The sequence below is a fragment of the Myxocyprinus asiaticus genome, chromosome 10 (genome assembly GCF_019703515.2).
Source record: "Myxocyprinus asiaticus isolate MX2 ecotype Aquarium Trade chromosome 10, UBuf_Myxa_2, whole genome shotgun sequence".
NCBI classification, from domain to species: domain Eukaryota; kingdom Metazoa; phylum Chordata; class Actinopteri; order Cypriniformes; family Catostomidae; genus Myxocyprinus; species Myxocyprinus asiaticus.
Window position 1 is genome coordinate 659,669 of NC_059353.1, and position 19,825 is coordinate 679,493.

The window sequence follows — 19,825 nt, forward strand, 5'->3', positions numbered from 1 at the left end:
TCCAGGAATTTCAACATGTCCTGACCCTCTTTGGCCTCAGGAATTCCAACAATACAGATGTTATTCCGCTGGCTACGGTTCTCCATGTCCTCCAACTTCTCCCAGACACGCTCCAAATCCACCTTGGTTGCTAGCGGATTAGCAGATAATTCCCTCTCCGATGATTCCAGATAATCGATCCATTTCAAAAACATCCCCCACTCTTGTAACCACATCGGTAAACTTCGCCTCGATGGCAGTGATCGATCGACTTATCACAGCAAGATCCTCCAAGTCAGCAACGACCTTCGTCAGCATTGCCGACATGTTGAACATCTCTCGCTGCATTTCCCGCATCTCTCTGACTAAATCGACTCCCAGGCTCGGGGCCTGCTCGGGGGTGTCAGCTTGAGTACTTAAGTATCTTATAATGTCTCCAGATCCTGAGGATTTTAAATTTTTTGACATATTGTCCTCCTAGAACAGTTATATCTATTTTTGCATTTGGATTGGTATGGTCTGAAAAATGTGTTACACGGACCAGCCACGCCCCCTCTTTCCAAAACACTGCACCGATACTTCTAAAACCGACACAAAACATGTTTCCATGGTTGTCAAACACAACAGTAGTGAAATAGTGCCCTCAACTGACCAATTATAAATCAGAATAACAGCATTGAGCCTCGATAATTCGCTGCAAGAACAGCACTATGAGAATGCGCAAATTGATTGACAGGCAAGAAAGCGTCAGAGACCACGGACACATTTTTTGTTTGCTGGAGTCTAGTGATGTCACAGAGACTGGTGAGATATCTCAGGACACTTACTTCTTTCGGAGAGTAGGACATTTTTTTTGCATACCTTTCCATGAAAAAATCACTTGCAGCACCTTTAGCTTAAAGATGCTTAATAGGCTTGTATAAATTACATGCAAGTCATTAGCAATTTTTGTCCCTAATGTTATACAGCAAGTTAATGCTTTACAGCTGACTTTCAGTAGCCTTTTAGTGGCCTGCATGTTTAGCTTGTGTTTAAATAGACTTTCACAAGAGCCCTTAATCGCCATACTTGCTTTTAAATATATATATATATATATATATATATATATATATATATATATATATATATATATATATATATATATATATATATATATATATATATATACATATATATATATATATATATATATATTAACTTTATATTGCATACGACTTTCCTATCAGTACAGAGTCCGTTTACATTAATATACATTATTAATCTTTTGTACATCAAAGACAAGAAGGCCACTTTGGTCAAGGCTGTTTTTTTTTCTTTCAATAGATACAAAGTAGCAACACTGGTAATTACAGTATTAGGTTTTTAAGAAAATATCAGCACCACAGAACAGCCAGTCAGTATCTTACAAAAATCTGCCAAAGAATACAAATACCAAAGTCACTGCTTTGTTCAACCAACTGTTGATTAACTGTTGTCAAAAACAGTGTGAATCAAACATGCAAACAAATGTATATTTCATTTTTTAAAAATATGGTGAATACAGGTACAATGAAACACTTTTTGCCATTCATCTCAATGTCAAAATGTGTCCTACTTTATCTTTAGCTTCCTATATATAATTTAAGTGAAAAAGGCATATCAATCTGTCTGATTAGAGTGGCAATTTAACTGCATGATAGCCACTAGTGAGACAAACTAGACCAACCAAACTAGTGTGATATTTTTTTTAAGGGAGTTTATTTTCTAAAAGTCCACAGGGCCAAAATTGTAAACAGTTGAAGAAACACCTAAAACATTGTAAAAAGCATTGGGTTAACAATGACGAATGTATTCGAATTTAATTGAATTATACAATAATTCTTTGCAGGTACATCTCCGCTTTGTTAATGAGTAATCTCTCTGTTTTTTAGATTGAAACCTGCTGAGGACAGTTTTTTTTTTTTTTTTTGGGCTCAGGACAGAACAAAATAGATGTCTGTTGCCCTCGAGTGGAAACGCAACCTCTTCCCATCAGACATTTTAGATGAAGTTTCACTGAGCAGATTAATAGACATTGCTATTATTAGAAAATTATTATTAGTGGACAGTTATTAGACAGTTGTTTTGTGTTTCATAATTGAGACACATTTTATTTTAGAAATTTAGCTGGAAAGCCTGCAGTAGCCTATTTAATGGTAGGCTCCCATTGTGAAAACTTACCCTACAATAGTGTGACAACATATTCTGCAACTGTAATAAATGGTATCTTTTTCATGGGCAATGAAGGTTAAAACATTCAAAAGCATTTTGTATCCAAGACTTTAAGTTTTGAACCTACACAGAAACTTTCAAAAATAAACCCACCCTAAGAAATATTCACTGGATAAAGGTGGGACTATGGGATGAAATTAGTCTCAATGTGATTAACAAATGCATGCATACTTATCCACCAATTTGATAAATGTTGCAAATGCATCTTACAATCCACCTTACAAATGCCTTTCAACTTGTGTCTTTGAAATTTAAAATTCAACGAATGTGCTGGGATTTGTACAAATAGAGACATATTTGTGAACACAAATGTTCCCTTTTGTACAAATACATCACAATTTGTGTGTGCATCCAAAGGGAGATGTTCCAAATAAAACACAAATTGGTCTTGTGAAGTATTTAGTGTGCATTTGTAGATCAAGTAGATCATTCATTGACAACTATTTGTGTCGATTCTGTTTAGTACATTTGAATTTTGAAACTTCCTTTCCCCACTAGTCTGGGTGTGCCCTATTACTGGCCTCAATTCTCAGATGGTCGGCAACGGTTGTCATGGTGGATTGTTCTACATGACATCCAGGAAAGCAGGGAAATATCATCTTAATATATAAATGTGGATCATGTAAATTATTCAGCATTATTTTACTGTTATGACAACAGAGGCGTTGATATCGCAAAACATTTGTTTTTTTATCAGAACTGTCCAGGAACTGAAGCGGGTGTAATTAAGTTAATTATGAAGACAGAAATAATTTCATAAAGACAAGTTGCTGACTGTTGCGAATTAGAACTAGTAATATGTTTAGCAAATTATTCACTCGTTTGAGTTGGTTCTTTTCAATTAATTGCTCAAATGTCTTGGCAAAGCGGTCTAAATCGGTTTGCGGATAATTCAGGTGGGTCCTGCACAGAATGAATAATTTGGCCTCAAATCCTAGAGACGCCCCTGCTGTAATAGAGTAGAAAAATGACTTTATAATAGTAATTAGAATCATCATTGTGAAACACAAAAGTATACAAAGTACCATTTCTAACTAACTTTGGGCTGAAATGTGAGCTGGACATGTTTCTGAGATTCACCCTCAAAAATCACTTGATTTTTCTTCCTCACAATAACACAACAGTCATATTTTTAATAAACAAGGTTAATTTTATTTCTGCAGAGTTCATGTCATGACACCCTCACTATAGATTCATCTACATCTGTTTGCTTTATCACTGGAGCAGTAAAGCAAATACCATGTGACATTTTATCATTGTATTTACAATAAAATGAAAAATATGTACAAGACTCATTCACAATCTTAACAACAGGTACCAATAAATGTTCCCACTGTACAGACTAACAGTATTCATATTCATCATAATCATAATTCTCATTTATTTATTGTTTTGACAGATTCTAGTTCATGTGGCCCACGTACAAACGTATTTTCCTCTCTGTTTCTCCAACCATGAACCTTCAGCACGTCACTCATCCTGTCACAGCAACAGATTTCCAAAAGAAAATTCATCTAATGTCTACACAACATTCCCCAACACTCCATATACACAAACACGTCAACATCCATTTCTGGATTCCATTAAAAACACATTCTGTCTCATCTTTGGCTCGACATTCTCAATCAATTCCTCCTATGTGCTGCTCCATGATTGGCTTCTCTTAAAAAAAAAAAAAACTGTTAAAAAAAGTTTGTTTGTGTGCAGACGCTGTCTCTACACCCATGAGTCCGGGGATGTTGGGTAATGATCAGTGCGGTACGAGGGTCTCCTGGTGGATGAGTAAAAGTCCACATAGTTGCTGGCGGTTTTGAAGCTGCAATCGGCGGGAGAGTAGCGCACCGTCTCTTCCAGGTACGAGTCCTCGTAAGCTTGCGGTGACTGCAGGTATGTGCGGTAGGTGTCATAGTTTCTGCAGCCCATCTCATCTGCGTAATACACCTGCTGATCGCACACAAAAATAAACACACTTTACATAAGCAGTCAGGATTTTATTTTCAAATGGATATTCATTCTGCTATTTCCATCATTCACTCTATTCCAACCCCGGGTGAGCTGCCTCACTGACTACACAGCAGGGTTGTGCGTCACTCAGGACTGAACTGACCATTCGCTAAGCCTCGCCTTAAATGTGTTACTAACCAGTCGTATCTTAGCAGCATATTCACTGTATTGTTGTGCACTTTGTACACTTTTTTTGTTTTGCAATGTATTCTGAGATTGCATTCTCCATGATGGATACATGCAATTCTTCATTAGAATTTGGCTTTATTGAGGTGTCTTATATGGTAGCACAATTGGAACATCTTTCACACTGGGAGTGTGTCTACGATGCTTAAAAATGCTGTCAAGTAGGCAGCTCACTGGGATCTCTGTATGAGTTGAGTGTCTGACCTGTCCTCGTTTGGAGCTCTCTCTGCTGGGGGAAGTGTACGGCCCCATGTAAAACTGAGATGCTTTTGCAGACCCTTAAAAAACAGCACCAGTTTAGGTGGTTCAAACCAGCAGCTCATAATCAGGTTGAAGAATCCAGTTTGAATTTGGAAACTGCATTATACTCAAACTACAGTAAACTTTAAACAGGAAATCACTATTACTGCTCACTATCACTATTAAGCCAAGTGTACACTACACGACTTTTGGAAGGAAATTTGTACTTTAATTCACCAAAGTGGCATTCAACTGATCACAAAATATAGTCAGGACATTACTGATGTAAAAAACAGCACCATCACTATTTGAAAAAAGTAATTTTTGATCAAATCTAGACAGGCCACATTTCAAGCAGCCATCACTCCAACACCTTATCCTTAAGTAATCATGCTAAATTGCTAATTTGGTACTAGAAAATCACTTGCCATTATATCAAACACTGTTGAAAGCTATTTGGTTCATTAAATGAAGCTTAACATTGTCTTTGTGTTTGTTTTTGAGTTGCCACAGTATGCAGTAGACTGGCATGTCTTAAAGTCAATATTAGGTAAAAAATGGCAAAAAAGAAACAGCTTTCTCTAGAAACTCGTCAGTCAATCACTGTTTTGAAGAATGAAGGCTATACAATGCTTGAAACTGCCAAAAAACTGAAGATTTCATACAAAGGTGTACACTACTGTCTTCAAAGACAAAGGACAACTGGTTCTAACAGGACAGAAAGAGATGTGGAAGGCCAGATGTACAACTAAACAAGTGGATAAGTACATCAGAGTCTCTAGTTTGAGAAATAGACGCCTCACATGCCAAATCCCAATTTGAAATGCTCAATTCCCAATGCGCTGTAGGTCCTCGGGGTGGTGTAGTGACTCGCCTCAATCTGGGTGGTGGAGGACGAATCTCAGTTGCCTCCGCGTCTGAGAATGTCAATCCACGCATCTTATCACGTGGCATGTTGAGCGCGTTACTGCGGAGACCTAGCGTGTGTGGAGGCTTCATGCTATTCTCTGCGGCATCCACGCACAACTCACCATGAGCCCCACCGAGAGCGAGAACCACATTATAGCGACCACAAGGAGGTTAACCCAATATGACTCTAACCACCCTAGCAACCGGGCCAATTGGTTGCACTAATTTGCAAAGGAAATACATAATAAAACAGCTGACAATAATGAAGACAGCAGGTAGGGAGATGTGGTTGAAGTTTTATTTTATTTTGTAAAAAATGTTTTGTCTTTTGCTACCTAATACCTTGCCCTCTTCTTGCGCTCTCTCTATATTTCATTGGCTGTTGCTCACTGTCATCTCTTGCTTGTCGTGATGGTGCACACACCTGACAACAAGATGTCTAGATATCAAGCTGTTTTGAAATCTGTTGTAGCGTCTGGGTCTCGACTCGGCCTGTCGCAGGAGTGCGCAAACAAGACCGTTCGTTGTGAGATCTGAGACTTCTCGCTGCAGACCAGATGCTACTCAGAACATCAAAGGAGACGAGCTTGAGTCATGTAGTGTACACTAGGATTAACCCACAATGAGCTTTAAAGACCCATGACATTGAAAATTTGAGTTTTTTGTCTTTTAGATAATGCCTGTTAGCTTTGACATCATCTATATGATAGTGTACAATTAAAAGTTGACAAAATAAACTTTAAGCACATATACACATTTAAAATATACAGTCTTTCTTTTTCCGGGAAATGGACCACGAATATTGATGACTCATCTTGCACTGGTGTGCATATAAAAAATTTTCATCTAATCAAATGCTCTGTAGAATGAGAATGTCCCTCCCTTTAAAACCACCTGCCCTGATGAGCAATAGCAAGAAGCAAATCATGTTAAACTGAAGGCTATTTAACAAAAAAAAAGAGAAGCCCATACATGGGGGATTCTCACGAAACCTGTCAAGAAAATATCCTAGTCATACAGTATTACACCCCAAATCAATATATATATATTGGGATTTATACTATGATGTATAAATACTTGACAATTTAAATACTGTAATATATCATTTTTACACATTATGGTAATGAGAAGCAGGAAATTGTGTGTAATTGTCCTGAAAATAATGCCACAGCATACAAAATCTTAAAGGCCCTAAAAACAGACTTAATTTTCTATATGCGCAATAATTGTGATTTTGGAGTAAAATAAGACCAGGACATTTTCTTGACAGGTTTCATGAGTTCTTTTCGTCAACACAGGAAAGAGCAATGTGCTTGTCAAAGCATTGTATGGGTCTTAAAAACTCTATCCAGTTAACAGTCCCACTGATATGTACAGGAAGTTCTCATACCTGTATATGAGTTTTCATTGATACTGTCCTCTCCTTGGTAATTATAAAATTGCATAGTTGATTGAGTTGTCTGATTCTCAGCATGTCGTTCTTTAATGCCCAGCATTGCAGGAGATGATGTTGTGCTGCCCACTGCAAAAACACAATACAGTTGTTACTGTCAATCCAAATAAACCAAATACACTATTACTACATAAAGAAGTAATGTCAGTCCCAATATTGAGATATTGTCCATTCAACAAGATCTGCCTTATATCTAAAATGTGAATCCAACAAAATTTACATGCACAACTTTATATCGGTAACTGTAAACTGCTCAGGTAGAGAAAACCTATAAAAAATATTAATATTTATTTATTTGGGAGTATTTTTTTTCTCCCCAATTTGGAATGCCCTATTCCCAATGCGCTCTAAGTCCTCATGGTTGTAACATCTGAACAGGCTCCCATCCACCAGAGGGAGCCCTCACTTGAATATTGAACTCTTGTCACTTCCTGTTCCTGCCACATCAGTTCCTGTTTGGACATTCTCCATGTATACAAGCCATATGCCCACAGTATCACCTTGTGAAGTATTGCCAGTTATCTGCCTTACCAAGCGTTGTTTCTCTGCCATTGTTTTGCCTATTGTTATGACCATTGCTAACGTTTGCTGGATTTATGTCTCTGGATTACTGTTTTTGGATTTGTTGCCTGAGGACCGATATATCTGTGTTTTGATCCAAGCCTGTGACCTGACTATGTTTAAATAATACTGTTTGAATTGTTGGAGCAACCCCTCTAAAAAATATCCACAAATGGATCCCACTCAGCTGACCTCATAGTGACTTGCCTCAATCCGGGTGGCGGAGGACGAATCTCAGTTGCCTCTGCGTCTGAGACCATCAATCCGCGCATCTTATCATGTGGCTTGTTGAGCGCGTTACAATGGAGAAATAGCACGTGTGGAGGCCCACGCTATTCTCCGCGGCATCCACGCACAACTCCCCACGTACCCCACCGAGAGCGAACCACATTATAGCGATGACAAGGAGGTTACCCATGTGACTCTACCCTCCCTAGCAACCAGGCCAATTTGGATTTGAACTCGCGACTCCAGGGGTGGTAGTCAGCGTCTTTACTCACTGAGCTACCCAGGCCCCACTATAATTTGGGAGTATTGATTATTTAGGCACACCCATTATTATTTTGAAAATGTTCTTCATCCTAAATGACAAAACTGTATTACAAGTTCTTCCATCATTTAATCACATGTAGGGTATGACTTATAGATATCTATAAATCAATTTGTATCAGTAAAAAAATGCTAATTCTTAATCTCAGCAATGGTTTAACTACTTGTGAAAATGCTAATTTTTTATATCAGTAATTATGTTAGCAGTTTTAAAAACATTAAAAAAACAAACATAATTAGCCATTCTTTGTCAAAAAGCTGAATTTAAACTAGTAAAAAACAATTATTGGTGTTTGTAACTGCATTTCACTAGTAGAATTTCACAATGATCTGTCATTCACCGCTGTTCAAAAAGCTACTAATTTAAATTACAAATACACATATGAGCAATGTTCTTCTTACTAGTAACAAATTGCAATTTTGTTATCAATAATTACATTGTTACTAGTACAAACGCCTATTCCTGATAACAAAAATTAAAATGCAAATAGTAAAAATTCAATTTTTTTTTTTTATCTGTAATTTGGTTTTCAGTAGAGGCAATGTTAATTTAATGTATCTATAATGTGATTGTACCTAGTAATAATGCATTTTAAGATATCTGAAATAAAGAATGTGTATTTCCGTGAGTACTGACATCTTTTCTGATATCAAGAATGAATGTTTTTACTAGTACAAACCTAATTACTGATATAAAAAATTAGCATTTTCATTAGTAGTAATTCCATTGCTGATATCAAGAATTAGATATTATAGATATAATTCTTATCCTGCATGTGATTAAATGTCGAAAGGGCTTGCGACAGCACTGTGTGAGAGTGTGTGTTGAGGTGTGAATGTAACCTGTGTGATGCACGGGTGACATCTGTAGTGTGGTTGATGGTTGTGTGGGCAGTGATTTGAAGCTCTCTCGCTCTAGAGTTGATACGGGAGTCAAGAAGTGATTCTGATTCCAGCCATCCTGCACAAACACAAGAACACATAACATGAAAACACACATACTGATACTCAGGGTTGGGGATTAACGGAATACATGTAATGGGATTACGTATTTAAAATACAAAATATATGTAACTGTATTCCACTACAGTTACAATTTAAATAATTGGTAATTAGAATACAGTTACATTCAAAAAGTATTTTGATTACTGAAGAGATTACTTTGCATTTTATTGTCATTTGTTTCATTTAATATTTAGTCCTTTCAGATGGAAAACATTTATACATATAAATGATGCGATCCAAAGTGCATTTGAACAGCGGTGAAACACTTTCTTATAATGTGTTACATTCATACGAGCAGACAGAGAAGTAATTTAAAGTAAGTTTGGAGCAAAAGAAATAGAAATATACCTTGTGTAAATTGTCAGCTTTACGCTAAGCTAAAATGCTATTTCTAGCCATTTTACATGCACGTTACCAGGCACGATTCCTAATTTTTAATCAAGAAAATTCATGCTGGATCATAATTTCTTTTTTCTAGTAAGACCTTTGATATTAGGGCAAAAATTGTATTCCTGATAATAATTTTTGTATTGTATGAATGTGTTTTTAACATGTGCATTTTGTCTTACTGTAATGGCAGAGTTCCTTATCTGTCACTCACTCGACGTTGTGTCAATGTAGTGACACTAGGGGTCACTCTTGGGAGCCCGAGACACCTCTGGTCTTTGATAAAAGGCCAATGAAAATTGGCGAGTGATATTTGCATGCCACTCCCCCGGACATACGGGTATAAAAGGAGCTGGCGTGCAACCACTCATTCAGATTTTCTCTTCGGAGCCGAACAGTCGATGTTTACTGAGCTGACTGTTCATTCACCTCTGCTGGATCTGACGGCGCATTTCAGCGGCTTCTCCCTCCTCTGCACTGGTGCACTGCAGAGAACGCCCCTGGGCGCTTCGGCAGAAAAAAGAGAGTATATTTTCCTAAAAGAGCATATTTCTCTAAAAGAGCGGCACACACGGAACGTCTTTTTAAAGACGCATCTTTTTAAAGATGCCTTTCCGTTTGTGTGTTATTCCTGGTTGTGGTCGTTACCTCTCAACTTCAGACAGTCACAATCGCTGTCATTCGTGTCTGGGTGCGACCCACGCGGAGACAGCGTTCGTGGATGGTTCATGTACTCACTGCGAGAACACGACCATGGCAACGTTGCAGTCGTGCCAGCGGCTCCCCGCCTCGGTACTTCTACCTACGGGTATGAGGCCAGCGTGGCTAGCACTGGGGGCGATTTGGGGACCCCAATGGGACCGCCTCTGCCGGGTATCCCCCCACAGACCTCCCATTCCCCAGCACGCTCGTCTGCCCCAATCGGGTTTCTGGATGAGTCCGCCGGCTTGTCTCATGGCGAGCTCGACCTCTTGTTCAGAGCCCGCGAAGCTGATGAGCTCTCGAGCGCAGCATCGGAGAGCGGGCTTGTCCAGTCGGACGCAGAAGCCTCAGCTGGGCTCCCCCCTTTGGGGACGATTGCCCAGTCACAGGCTGATGCGGAAATGACGGACATGCTTTCCCGGGCCGCTGCGAGAGTCGGGCTAGAGTGGAACCCTCCGCTCTCCCCCGAACCCTCACGACTCGATGATTGGTTCCTGGGCTCGCGGTGCCACTCAAAGCAGCCACGCCCTGCTCCAGTGCCTTTCTTCCCAGAAGTGCACAAGGAGCTGATAAAATCGTGGGAGGCATCTTTTACTACCCAGTCCCGATTTCTCAGCTACCAGGCGACGAAGGTCATGGCGCGGTCTCTCGGGCGTGCGATGTCCACATTAATGGTCCAGAAGCACCACCTTTGGCTCAACCTGGTCGAGATGGGTGAGGCCGACAAGACACGGTTCCTTGCAGCCCTTATCTCCCAGGTTGGTCTATTCGGTGACACCGTCGAGGACTTTGCCCAGCAGTTCTCGACAGTGAAGCAGCAGACGGAGGCTCTCCGGCATATCCTGCCCTGGTGCGGCTCAAGATCCTGCCCCCCCTCCTGCTCGTCGCCAAGGGTGTCCCCCTGCGGTGACTGCACCGGCTCCGCCACAGCCCGCCCCTTCAGCCCGGCCCCGGGGGGGGGCCCACCGCAGGAAGCAGACGCCACCTGTCTCACGGCCGGCTGCCAAGAACCCACGAAAGGCTTCAAAGTGCCCCTGAGACGGGTGACCCAGGGTTGACGAAACCCACTGCCTTGGAGCTGGTAAGCAGACCACTCCATCCCCCGGTGGAGGGCCGGGAGGAGAATTTTTGTTGCCTTTTCATTTGATTTCGCCACATGCCCAAGTGGCTGCGGTACCAAACAGTTCAGCAAAAGAGCGGTTTCCTTGTTCCCTGGGTCACATACCCGGTGTGCACGGCCGTCATCATGACCACTGTCCACCATTCCATTTTTGCAGGTCTGGCGCTCCAGCGGCGGTCTCCCCGCCCCTGCGTGCCCAGCTGTGGCACAAATCCACCACCGATGTGACAGTCTCCACGGGTCAAGTAAGTGCTTCGATGTCCATAGACCCAGCACGGCCACAACATGTTGTGGCACCTCGAGCTCCGCCCCGCCGCGAAGCCCCACCTGCCGGTATGTCCGACGAGATTGTCCTGTTGGTCCCCCTCACGCGGGTTCAGCGATATCCACTTCACCTTGGTGAAGCACGAAAACGCTGCTACCTTGCACGCGGAGATCGCCACCCTCCTATGGAAGGGTGCAATAGTCCCTCCGGCCGAGATGAAGAAGGGGTTTTACAGCCCCTACTTCATCGTACCGAAAAAAGGCGGTGGGTTGCGGCCAATCTTGGACCTGAGAGTACTAAACGGGGCTTTACACAGACTCCTGTTCAAGATGCTGATGCAAAAACGCATTCTGGCAAGGGCCCTGGCCAGGGGTGCCTCTCTAACAGACATTTGCAGAGCAGCGGGCTGGGCAACACCCAACACCTTTGTGAGGTTCTACAACCTCCAGGTGGAACCGGTTTCGTCCCGTGTAGTGGCACGCAATACAAGCGGATAAGTAGTGCCTTTCACCTCCCCTGGGCTGAAGATGTGCGCCATTAACTCCCAGTAGTGTTCACAAACTATGTTCCCTGGTTGACTTCCTCCGAGCCTGTGATAGTCGAGTTTTCGGAGAGACTCGCTGCCAGCCCAGTACACGTGCTAACTAAGAGCCCTGTTCTGAGGTAGGTGCTCCGCATGTGGTGGTTCCCTGTAGGTAACCCCATGCGATGTATATCTTCCACTAATTCGTCTCCCTGTTGGCAAACTGCATCTTCCTTGGGCAGAGGCCCCTCTGCCACAGTCTCCATGTTTGTAGTAACTCCACCCCCGTTGGGTAGGATCTACCTTGAAGACTCTCCACATGGTCTGAAAGACCATGTGACGTATTCTTCCACTTAAATATCCCCCCCTCTCTTTGGGCGAGGTGTGGTCTTCGCAGTGTCTTCCCCTTGGGAGGGACACCCCCCGACTAGACCTGGCGGCCCAGTCGGATATTCCCCCTTCTTTTTTAGGGAGTGGAAAAAGAGAAGGGGAAAAGAGGCCACGACTGGGTTAAGCCTGTCTCTATCTTTTGGGTAGTCAACTTGTCCCCAAAAGGGCTGTTCGACACTCATAACTATGTTGGGGGAGGTTATGTGTTGACCTGGTGTACTGGCTATAAGGCACACAGTAGTCTGCCCACCACACACCGCCAGTTCACGTAACACAGTTCAGCCAATTGTGGCGTTTCGTATAGGGACCCCTAGTGTCACTACATCGACACAATGTCGAGTGAGTGACAGATAGGGAACGTCATGGTTACTTGTGTAACCTCCGTTCCCTGATGGAGGGAACAAGACGTTGTGTCCCTCCTGCCACAACGCTGAACTACCCGCTGAAATGGCCGGACCTTATATCAGCTCCTCAGCATAAAACCTGAATGAGTGGTTGCATACCAGCTCCTTTTATACCCGTATGTCCGGGGGAGTGGCATGCAAATACCACTCGCCAATTTTCATTGTCCTTTTATCAAAGACCAGAGGTGTCTTGGGCTCCCAAGAGTGACCCCTAGTGTCACTACATCGACACAACGTCTCATTCCCTCCATCAGGGAACGGAGGTTATGCAAGTAACCATGACGTTTTTATAGTCAAAACAAGTTAAAAAAATCTACCAGTGCTGAACAATTAATCCAAAGTATTTAGAATACGTTACTGACCTTGAGTCTAACGGAATACGTTACAAATTACATTTTACAGCATGTATTCTGTAATCTGTAGTGGAATACATTTAAAAAGTAACCCTCCCAACCCTGCTGATACTAGAACAGTTGTAGCGTCAGTGTGCTGTTCCTCACCTTCTTATAGATGGCGCGCAGGTCTCTATACTGCCACAGTGTGTTCAGCACCTGAGCTGCAGCCTTCACCACCTTCATAGAGTACCTGCTACAAACACGTCAACAAAATTTACTGATCATCTGCTCTTCTCCACGTTTGAGTGAAATGTGTAACCCAAGATGTGATGAATTCCATATTATTTATATTTGCGTATTACATGCGTACATAAAGAGTCCAGTATAAACTTTCTATTCCACATTTGGGTCAAAGTTTGGGGGTAAAAAAAATAAATGCTTCTCAAGAGGTAAGGGAATTTAATAATTCCAGTTCTGATTTTCTCTTAAAGGGATAGTTCAAACAAAAATGTAAATTCAGTCATTGTTTACTCACCCCTATGTTATTATATGCCACATGACTTTCTTTTTCTTTTTTCAATTAACATTTTTATTGATTCATAGACATATCACAAAGAAAAAACCACAACATATATACATTGAATCACATTTAACCCCCACTATTACCCCTCCCCATCTCCATCTGACTTCCATCCCCTTAAAATAACCTGCCTACCAATCATATCACTGGTCAGAACCCAATTTTTTATGTGTTTATCCCCCAAATTTATGACCACCCCAGCTCCCAAAATACAGAGTCTGGGGCAAAACGTAATTTGAGTGCCCAACACGTCACACACAAAACTCTGGACCTTCAACCAAAATTCTTGGATCTTACCACACCCCGAAAAAACATGGGTTGTGTCTCCATCTTCTGATTGACATCGCCAGCAGGTGGGTGTGTCTTTAAGACCAAGCATATACAATCTAGAGGGGGTCCAATAGAATCTATGTAAAATCTTGAATTGCATAAGGCACACCCTTGCATCTCTAGATGCAGACATTAAATTTTTTAGAATCCTAGCCCACACTCCCTCCTCCAATACCAAGTAGAAATCTTTCTCCCATAATCTCTTGATAGAAGTTAAAGCTCCGACCCCCAGACTCTGAATTAGCAGGGAGTAATACACTGATGCATCATGACCTTTTCCAAAAGCAGTAATCACCACTCCCAGAGTATCTGCCACTTTAGGGGGGTGAATGCTACTCCCAAAAACAGTACAGAGCAGGTGGTGCAGCTGTAAAAACCTAAAGAACTGAGATCTGGGAATACCAAAATGTTGAACCAAATTTTCAAAAGATCTCAACACTCTCATATGCCGAGTGTAGTAACCTCCCTCACAATCCACTCTGACCAGCAGAAAGGGGACCTATTAATACATAATTTAGGGTTCAGCCATATGCTTGAGGCAACATTTAAATAAATGTCCGAATTAAACACTCCGTGCAAATGCGAGATAATGGGGTGAAACCTAACTTCTCCGATAATATTGATAGAAAGGCTTTGTAATGGCGAAATTGGGGCAAGAACTTCCTGTTCAATACAAAACCAGGGAGGGGCTCTTTCAGGTGGAAGCAACCAATGAGCCAAATGTCTGAGACCAAATGCATAATAATAAAAAAAATCTTGGGTAGGCCTAGCCCACCTTTGTCAATCGGCCTATATAACGTATTAAAATGTAATCTGGGATGTTTACCATTCCAAATGAAAGACTTCGCTATGCTATCAAATTGCTTGAAATAATAGAGGTGGACATCTACAGGGAGAGATTGTAACAGGTAGTTACATTTTGGAATACAATTCATTTTAATAACATTAACCTTCCCAATCATAGATAAATGTAATGAAGCCCACCTGCCCACATCCCTTGAAAACCTTTTTATTAAGGGGTCAAAATTAACTCTAACTAAATCAGACAAATTTGCTGGGAATAAAATGCCCAAATACTTAATGCCCTGTTTGGGCCACTGGAAGATGCCGGCTGGAAAGCCGTTACTGGGCAGTACGCTGTCAGAGCCAAAGCTTCGGATTTAGACCAACTGACTCTGTATCCTGAGAGCTTAGAAAAGGAATTAATAATTCCATGGAGGCAAGGCATAGATCTAATGGGGTCGGAGATGAATAATAAAATATAATCTGCGTAAAAGTTTATGCGCCACACCTCCCGCCACCACCCCTGGAAAATCATCTTATGACAACTGCTAATGGTTCCAGGGCAAGACAGAACAATAATGGGGAAAGAGGGCAACCCTGCTGGGTGCCCCTGTCCAGAGTAAAATAATCTGAAATTAATCAATTTGTTTGTACTGCCACTACCGGGTGTCTATAAAGTAACTTAATCCATCCAATAAAAGTATTCCCAAACCCATTTATTTCCAAAATCTTACCATATCAAATGCTTTTTCAGTGTCAAGTGAGATGGCTGCGACCAGAGTCTGATCATTCGCCACTGACCACATAATATTGATGAAACACCTAATATTATCAGAAGAGCTGCGGCCCAGAATACACCCCACCTGATTTGTATGTACAAGAGATGTCATAACTTTACTTAATCGGTTAGCCAGAATTTTTGACAATATTTTAACATCTAGCTGGATAAGGGAAATTGTACAATAACTCTTACACTTGCCATATGGCCCTGGAGCCTTGCCTGCAGTCAAGGCCTTTATTACCCCGTCAAGCTCCTCCAAGGTTATATCATAATCAAGAGAAATTTTTTGCTCATTCGTCAATTTAGGGAGTTCTAATGGTTCCACAAATTTTCTAATGTCTTCATCAGTAGACGAAAACGTGGAACTATAGAGATCAAGAGATCATGCTTTTAAAGAATTCTTTAAAAGCATTATTAATATCAATGGCAGAGGTAAATATTTTACCACCAGCAGATTTCACTGAGGGAATGGTAGAAAAAGACACTCTCTGCTTTATATATCTAGCCAAAAGCTTCCCTACTTTTCCCCCCGACTCAAAATATGACTGTCTTGTCCTGAATAGCCAAAACTCCACCTTCCGTGACAAAATAGTATTATATTTGTATTTCAATCTGGTCAATTCTCTGAGGCCATCAGATGACATTCGGCACTTCAGCTCTGCCTTGGCACTTTTAATATTCCCTTGCAACTCCATGAGTTCTCGTGCTTTGGATTTTTTGATGAATGATACCGTCTGATCCAACCCATAAGAACCGCCTTAAGTGCCTTCCAAGCCACACCCACAGAGGATACTGAGGACCAGTTGGTCTCCATATAGACATTGATTTCAGCCTTTAGCATTTGTTGGAAAAATGGGCTGGTGTTAAGTCTGAGCTTGAGTTGTTAAATGGATGCGGGCTGTGAAAAACTTTTTCTTAAGCAGACGTTCGAGTTAATTCACACACTTTTTATCATCATCATCAGCAATGGTCGGTCTAAAATTCGTACAATTGTATTAAAACCATTTTATTACCATTTTATTTACTTACCAAAGCCAATTTTCACTTGCAATTGATAATTTTGGATGGCATGTATGTGTGAGTCAAGTATAGAATGATTAAATTTAAGTTTAATGGTAAGGTTTATTTCTGCTGTGTCTCACCTCTCTCCTCTGCCCTTGGTGATGTTGACGAGTTTCTCGATGCCACCCGTGTCTGCCAGGGATTTAGCATTCTCCATGTTTCTACTGGTCACCTCGTGTAGCGTGCAGCAGATGGCTGTCACTGTGTCGTCAGACAGCAGCGTGGTGTTTCCTCCCGGCAACCGGTTCACCAGATCCCGCATGGCGTATTTACCTGAGACATCATTCACATACAATCACTTCTTATACAAATCTAATTTTCAATATTGTTAATCATGAAACTTAGTGTAAATATACTCTTCATGGGATTATGAACAGGATGGGCATATGAGAGTACATTATTCTGAGCTGATTCTAGATGTAGTGCTCTCACCGATCAGTTCTTTATTCCTGATGTCCAGTGCCATGTTTCTGAGCGCTGTGGTGATGGAGCACACCACTCTGTCATTGTCCATGCGAAGTAACTCCACCAGGATGGGCAAACCCTTCTCCTTACGCACTGCTGCACGAATATACACAGCGAACTACAGACACACACATAGTACAGGTTAATGGTTCATTGATTCATTAAAAAAGTCGATCTTGATTTGCATGGTTCGTGTGAACATGTTAATAACAGACATTAAAGGAATGTTCTAAAGTAAATATGAATTAAGATCCATTGGTAGCATCTGTTACATGCTGTTGAGAATCAGATAGTGTACTTGAAATGGATGTATGATAAAATTGCTTACAGGGTTTACCGACATTACGTTGTCATAGCAATGAGCTGTAACATTATAACTTTACACAGAAGGTTAGTAAGCACTTTTATTGCACAAAAATCATGTTAACACATACTTATAATGTTAACATTATGGCTATACTTCAGAAACAGAGTGTATTTTAATGTTTTGGCACTGGCCCCATTCACTTCCATTGTTAGTGCCTTACATTAACTGGGATTTTTGACTTATTACAAAATAAATGAGGGATGATTTGAAATTATTTTTTGTGGTAATCAACACTACTTTACACTTCAATATAGCAACAAAAGATTTTGCTGAACTACTCTGTCAGAGGATTCTGTATTTTGTTTGGACTGCAACAACTGGTTTTGTGTGGGTTAGAGGGTATCATCAGACACACCTTACAGTTTCCAGCAGAGAGGTTTTGCAGTGATCCGGCAGATCCCTCCAGTGTGGCTGGATTTGAGCTCTCAGCTAAAAGGGTCAGATAAGGCTTCACCACAGACGGGTGCCACAACATCTCAGCACCTTTAGGACACTTGGAGAAACCAGGAATTGGCCCTACTCCATCCCACTGATGATGAAAACACACATACAGCAGTTAGAAACAACGTCAGTGTTTCAATTTATAATACACTAGTGATTGTACTTATAAACTCTGATGTAGAGTTGACAAACAGTATACAAGTATAACAGACACATATTGGTCAGAGATCAACCTGAACTGACCTACCTCAAGCTAAACCTACCGTACTAACCAAACTTTACTTTCCAGCACCCTTTCTTCTAATGAAATCAAGTCAGTTAAACCCGTGTTGTCATTAGGGCTGCAACTAAGGATTATTTTGATAATCGACTAATCTAACGATTATTAGAAGGATTATTCGACTATTCGGGCGATTATTGCAATGATTAATCATTAGCTCTTAACAGAATATTCAGCTTGTGTCCTGACTTAAAAGGTTGTATTAAATGTGCTTACTAACAATAAAGAGGACAAAATCATCTTTTAAAAATACCACTAAATGACATTCACTGAATTAAAAAAATCCTGCAAAAAATCCTATTGTTATCAAGTGTTTTTGTCTTGTTTTCCATTTAGAATTGTCTAAAAATCCTTAAAACAAGATACATTTACTTGAGAAGCAACATATGAGATACAGTGCATCTGGAATGTATTCACAGCGCTTCACTTTTTCCACATTTTGTTATGTTACAGTCTTATTCCAAAATGGATTACATTCATTATTTTCCTCAAAATTCTACAAACAATACCCCATAATGACAACATGAAAGAAGTTTGTTTGAAATCTTTGCAAATTTATATATATATATATATAAAAATAAAAAAAAAAACGAAAAAGAAATCACATGTACATTAGTATTCACAGCCTTTGCTCAATACTTTGTTGAAGCACCTTTGGCACCAATTACAGCCTCAAGTCTTTTTGAGTATGATGCTAAAAGCTTGGCACACCTATTTTTGGGCAGTTCTCCCATTCTTCTTTGCAGGACCTCTCAAGCTCCATCAGGTTGGATGGGAGCGTTGGTGCACAGCCATTTACAGATCTCTCCAGAGATGTTCATTCGGGTTAAAGTCTGGGCTCTGGCTGGGCCACTCAAGGACATTCACAGAGTTGTCCCGTAGCCACTCCTTTGTTATCTTGGCTGTGTGCTTAGGGTCATTGTCCTGTTGGAAGATGAACCTTCGCCCCAGTCTGAGGTCCAGAGCGCTCTGGAGCAGGTTTTCAACAAGGATGTCTCTGTACATTGCTGCATTCATCTTTCCCTCGATCCTGACTAGTCTCCCAGTTCCTGCAGCTGAAAAACATCCCAACAACATGATGCTGCCACCACCATGCTTCACTGTAGGGATGGTATTGGCCAGGTGATGAGCAGTGCCTGGTTTCCTCCAGACATGACGCTTGCCATTCAGGCCAAAGAGTTCAATCTTTGTTTCTCATGGTCTGAGAGTCCTTCAGGTGCCTTTTGGCAAACTCCTGGCAGGCTGTCATGTGCCTTTTACTGAGGAGTGGCTTCTGTCTGGACACTCTACCATACAGGCCTGATTGGTGGAGTGCTGCAGAGATGGTTGTTCTTCTGGAAGGTTCTCCTCTCTCCACAGAGAAATTCTGGAGCTCTGTCAGAGTGACCATCGGGTTCTTGGTCACCTCCCTGACTAAGGCCCTTCTCCCCCGATCGCTCAGTTTGGCCAGGTGGCCAGCTCTAGGAAGAGTCCT

The 19,825-nt window shown here is 41.2% G+C and overlaps 1 protein-coding gene across 13 annotated transcripts in view; it reads right to left on the bottom strand.

Annotated features, from left to right (window-relative positions):
* Positions 1-3,374: 3,374 nt before the first annotated feature.
* The window catches only part of LOC127446823 (plakophilin-4-like), a 266,393-nt gene continuing 249,942 nt past the window's right edge, over positions 3,375-19,825 (bottom strand). For 9 of the 13 annotated variants that reach the window (XM_051708085.1, XM_051708079.1, XM_051708075.1 and 6 more), the window contains 8 exons: positions 17,986-18,159; positions 17,231-17,381; positions 16,879-17,071; positions 13,428-13,515; positions 8,975-9,092; positions 6,959-7,090; positions 4,624-4,697; positions 3,375-4,173 (listed from right to left, as the gene is read on the bottom strand). In XM_051708085.1, the coding sequence (XP_051564045.1) occupies positions 3,946-4,173; positions 4,624-4,697; positions 6,959-7,090; positions 8,975-9,092; positions 13,428-13,515; positions 16,879-17,071; positions 17,231-17,381; positions 17,986-18,159 (1,158 nt within the window). In that variant the 3' untranslated portion in view covers positions 3,375-3,945. The remainder of the gene's footprint in view (positions 4,174-4,623; positions 4,698-6,958; positions 7,091-8,974; positions 9,093-13,427; positions 13,516-16,878; positions 17,072-17,230; positions 17,382-17,985; positions 18,160-19,825) is intronic. The other 4 variants (XM_051708078.1, XM_051708076.1, XM_051708077.1 and 1 more) reach the window with 4 other exon arrangements.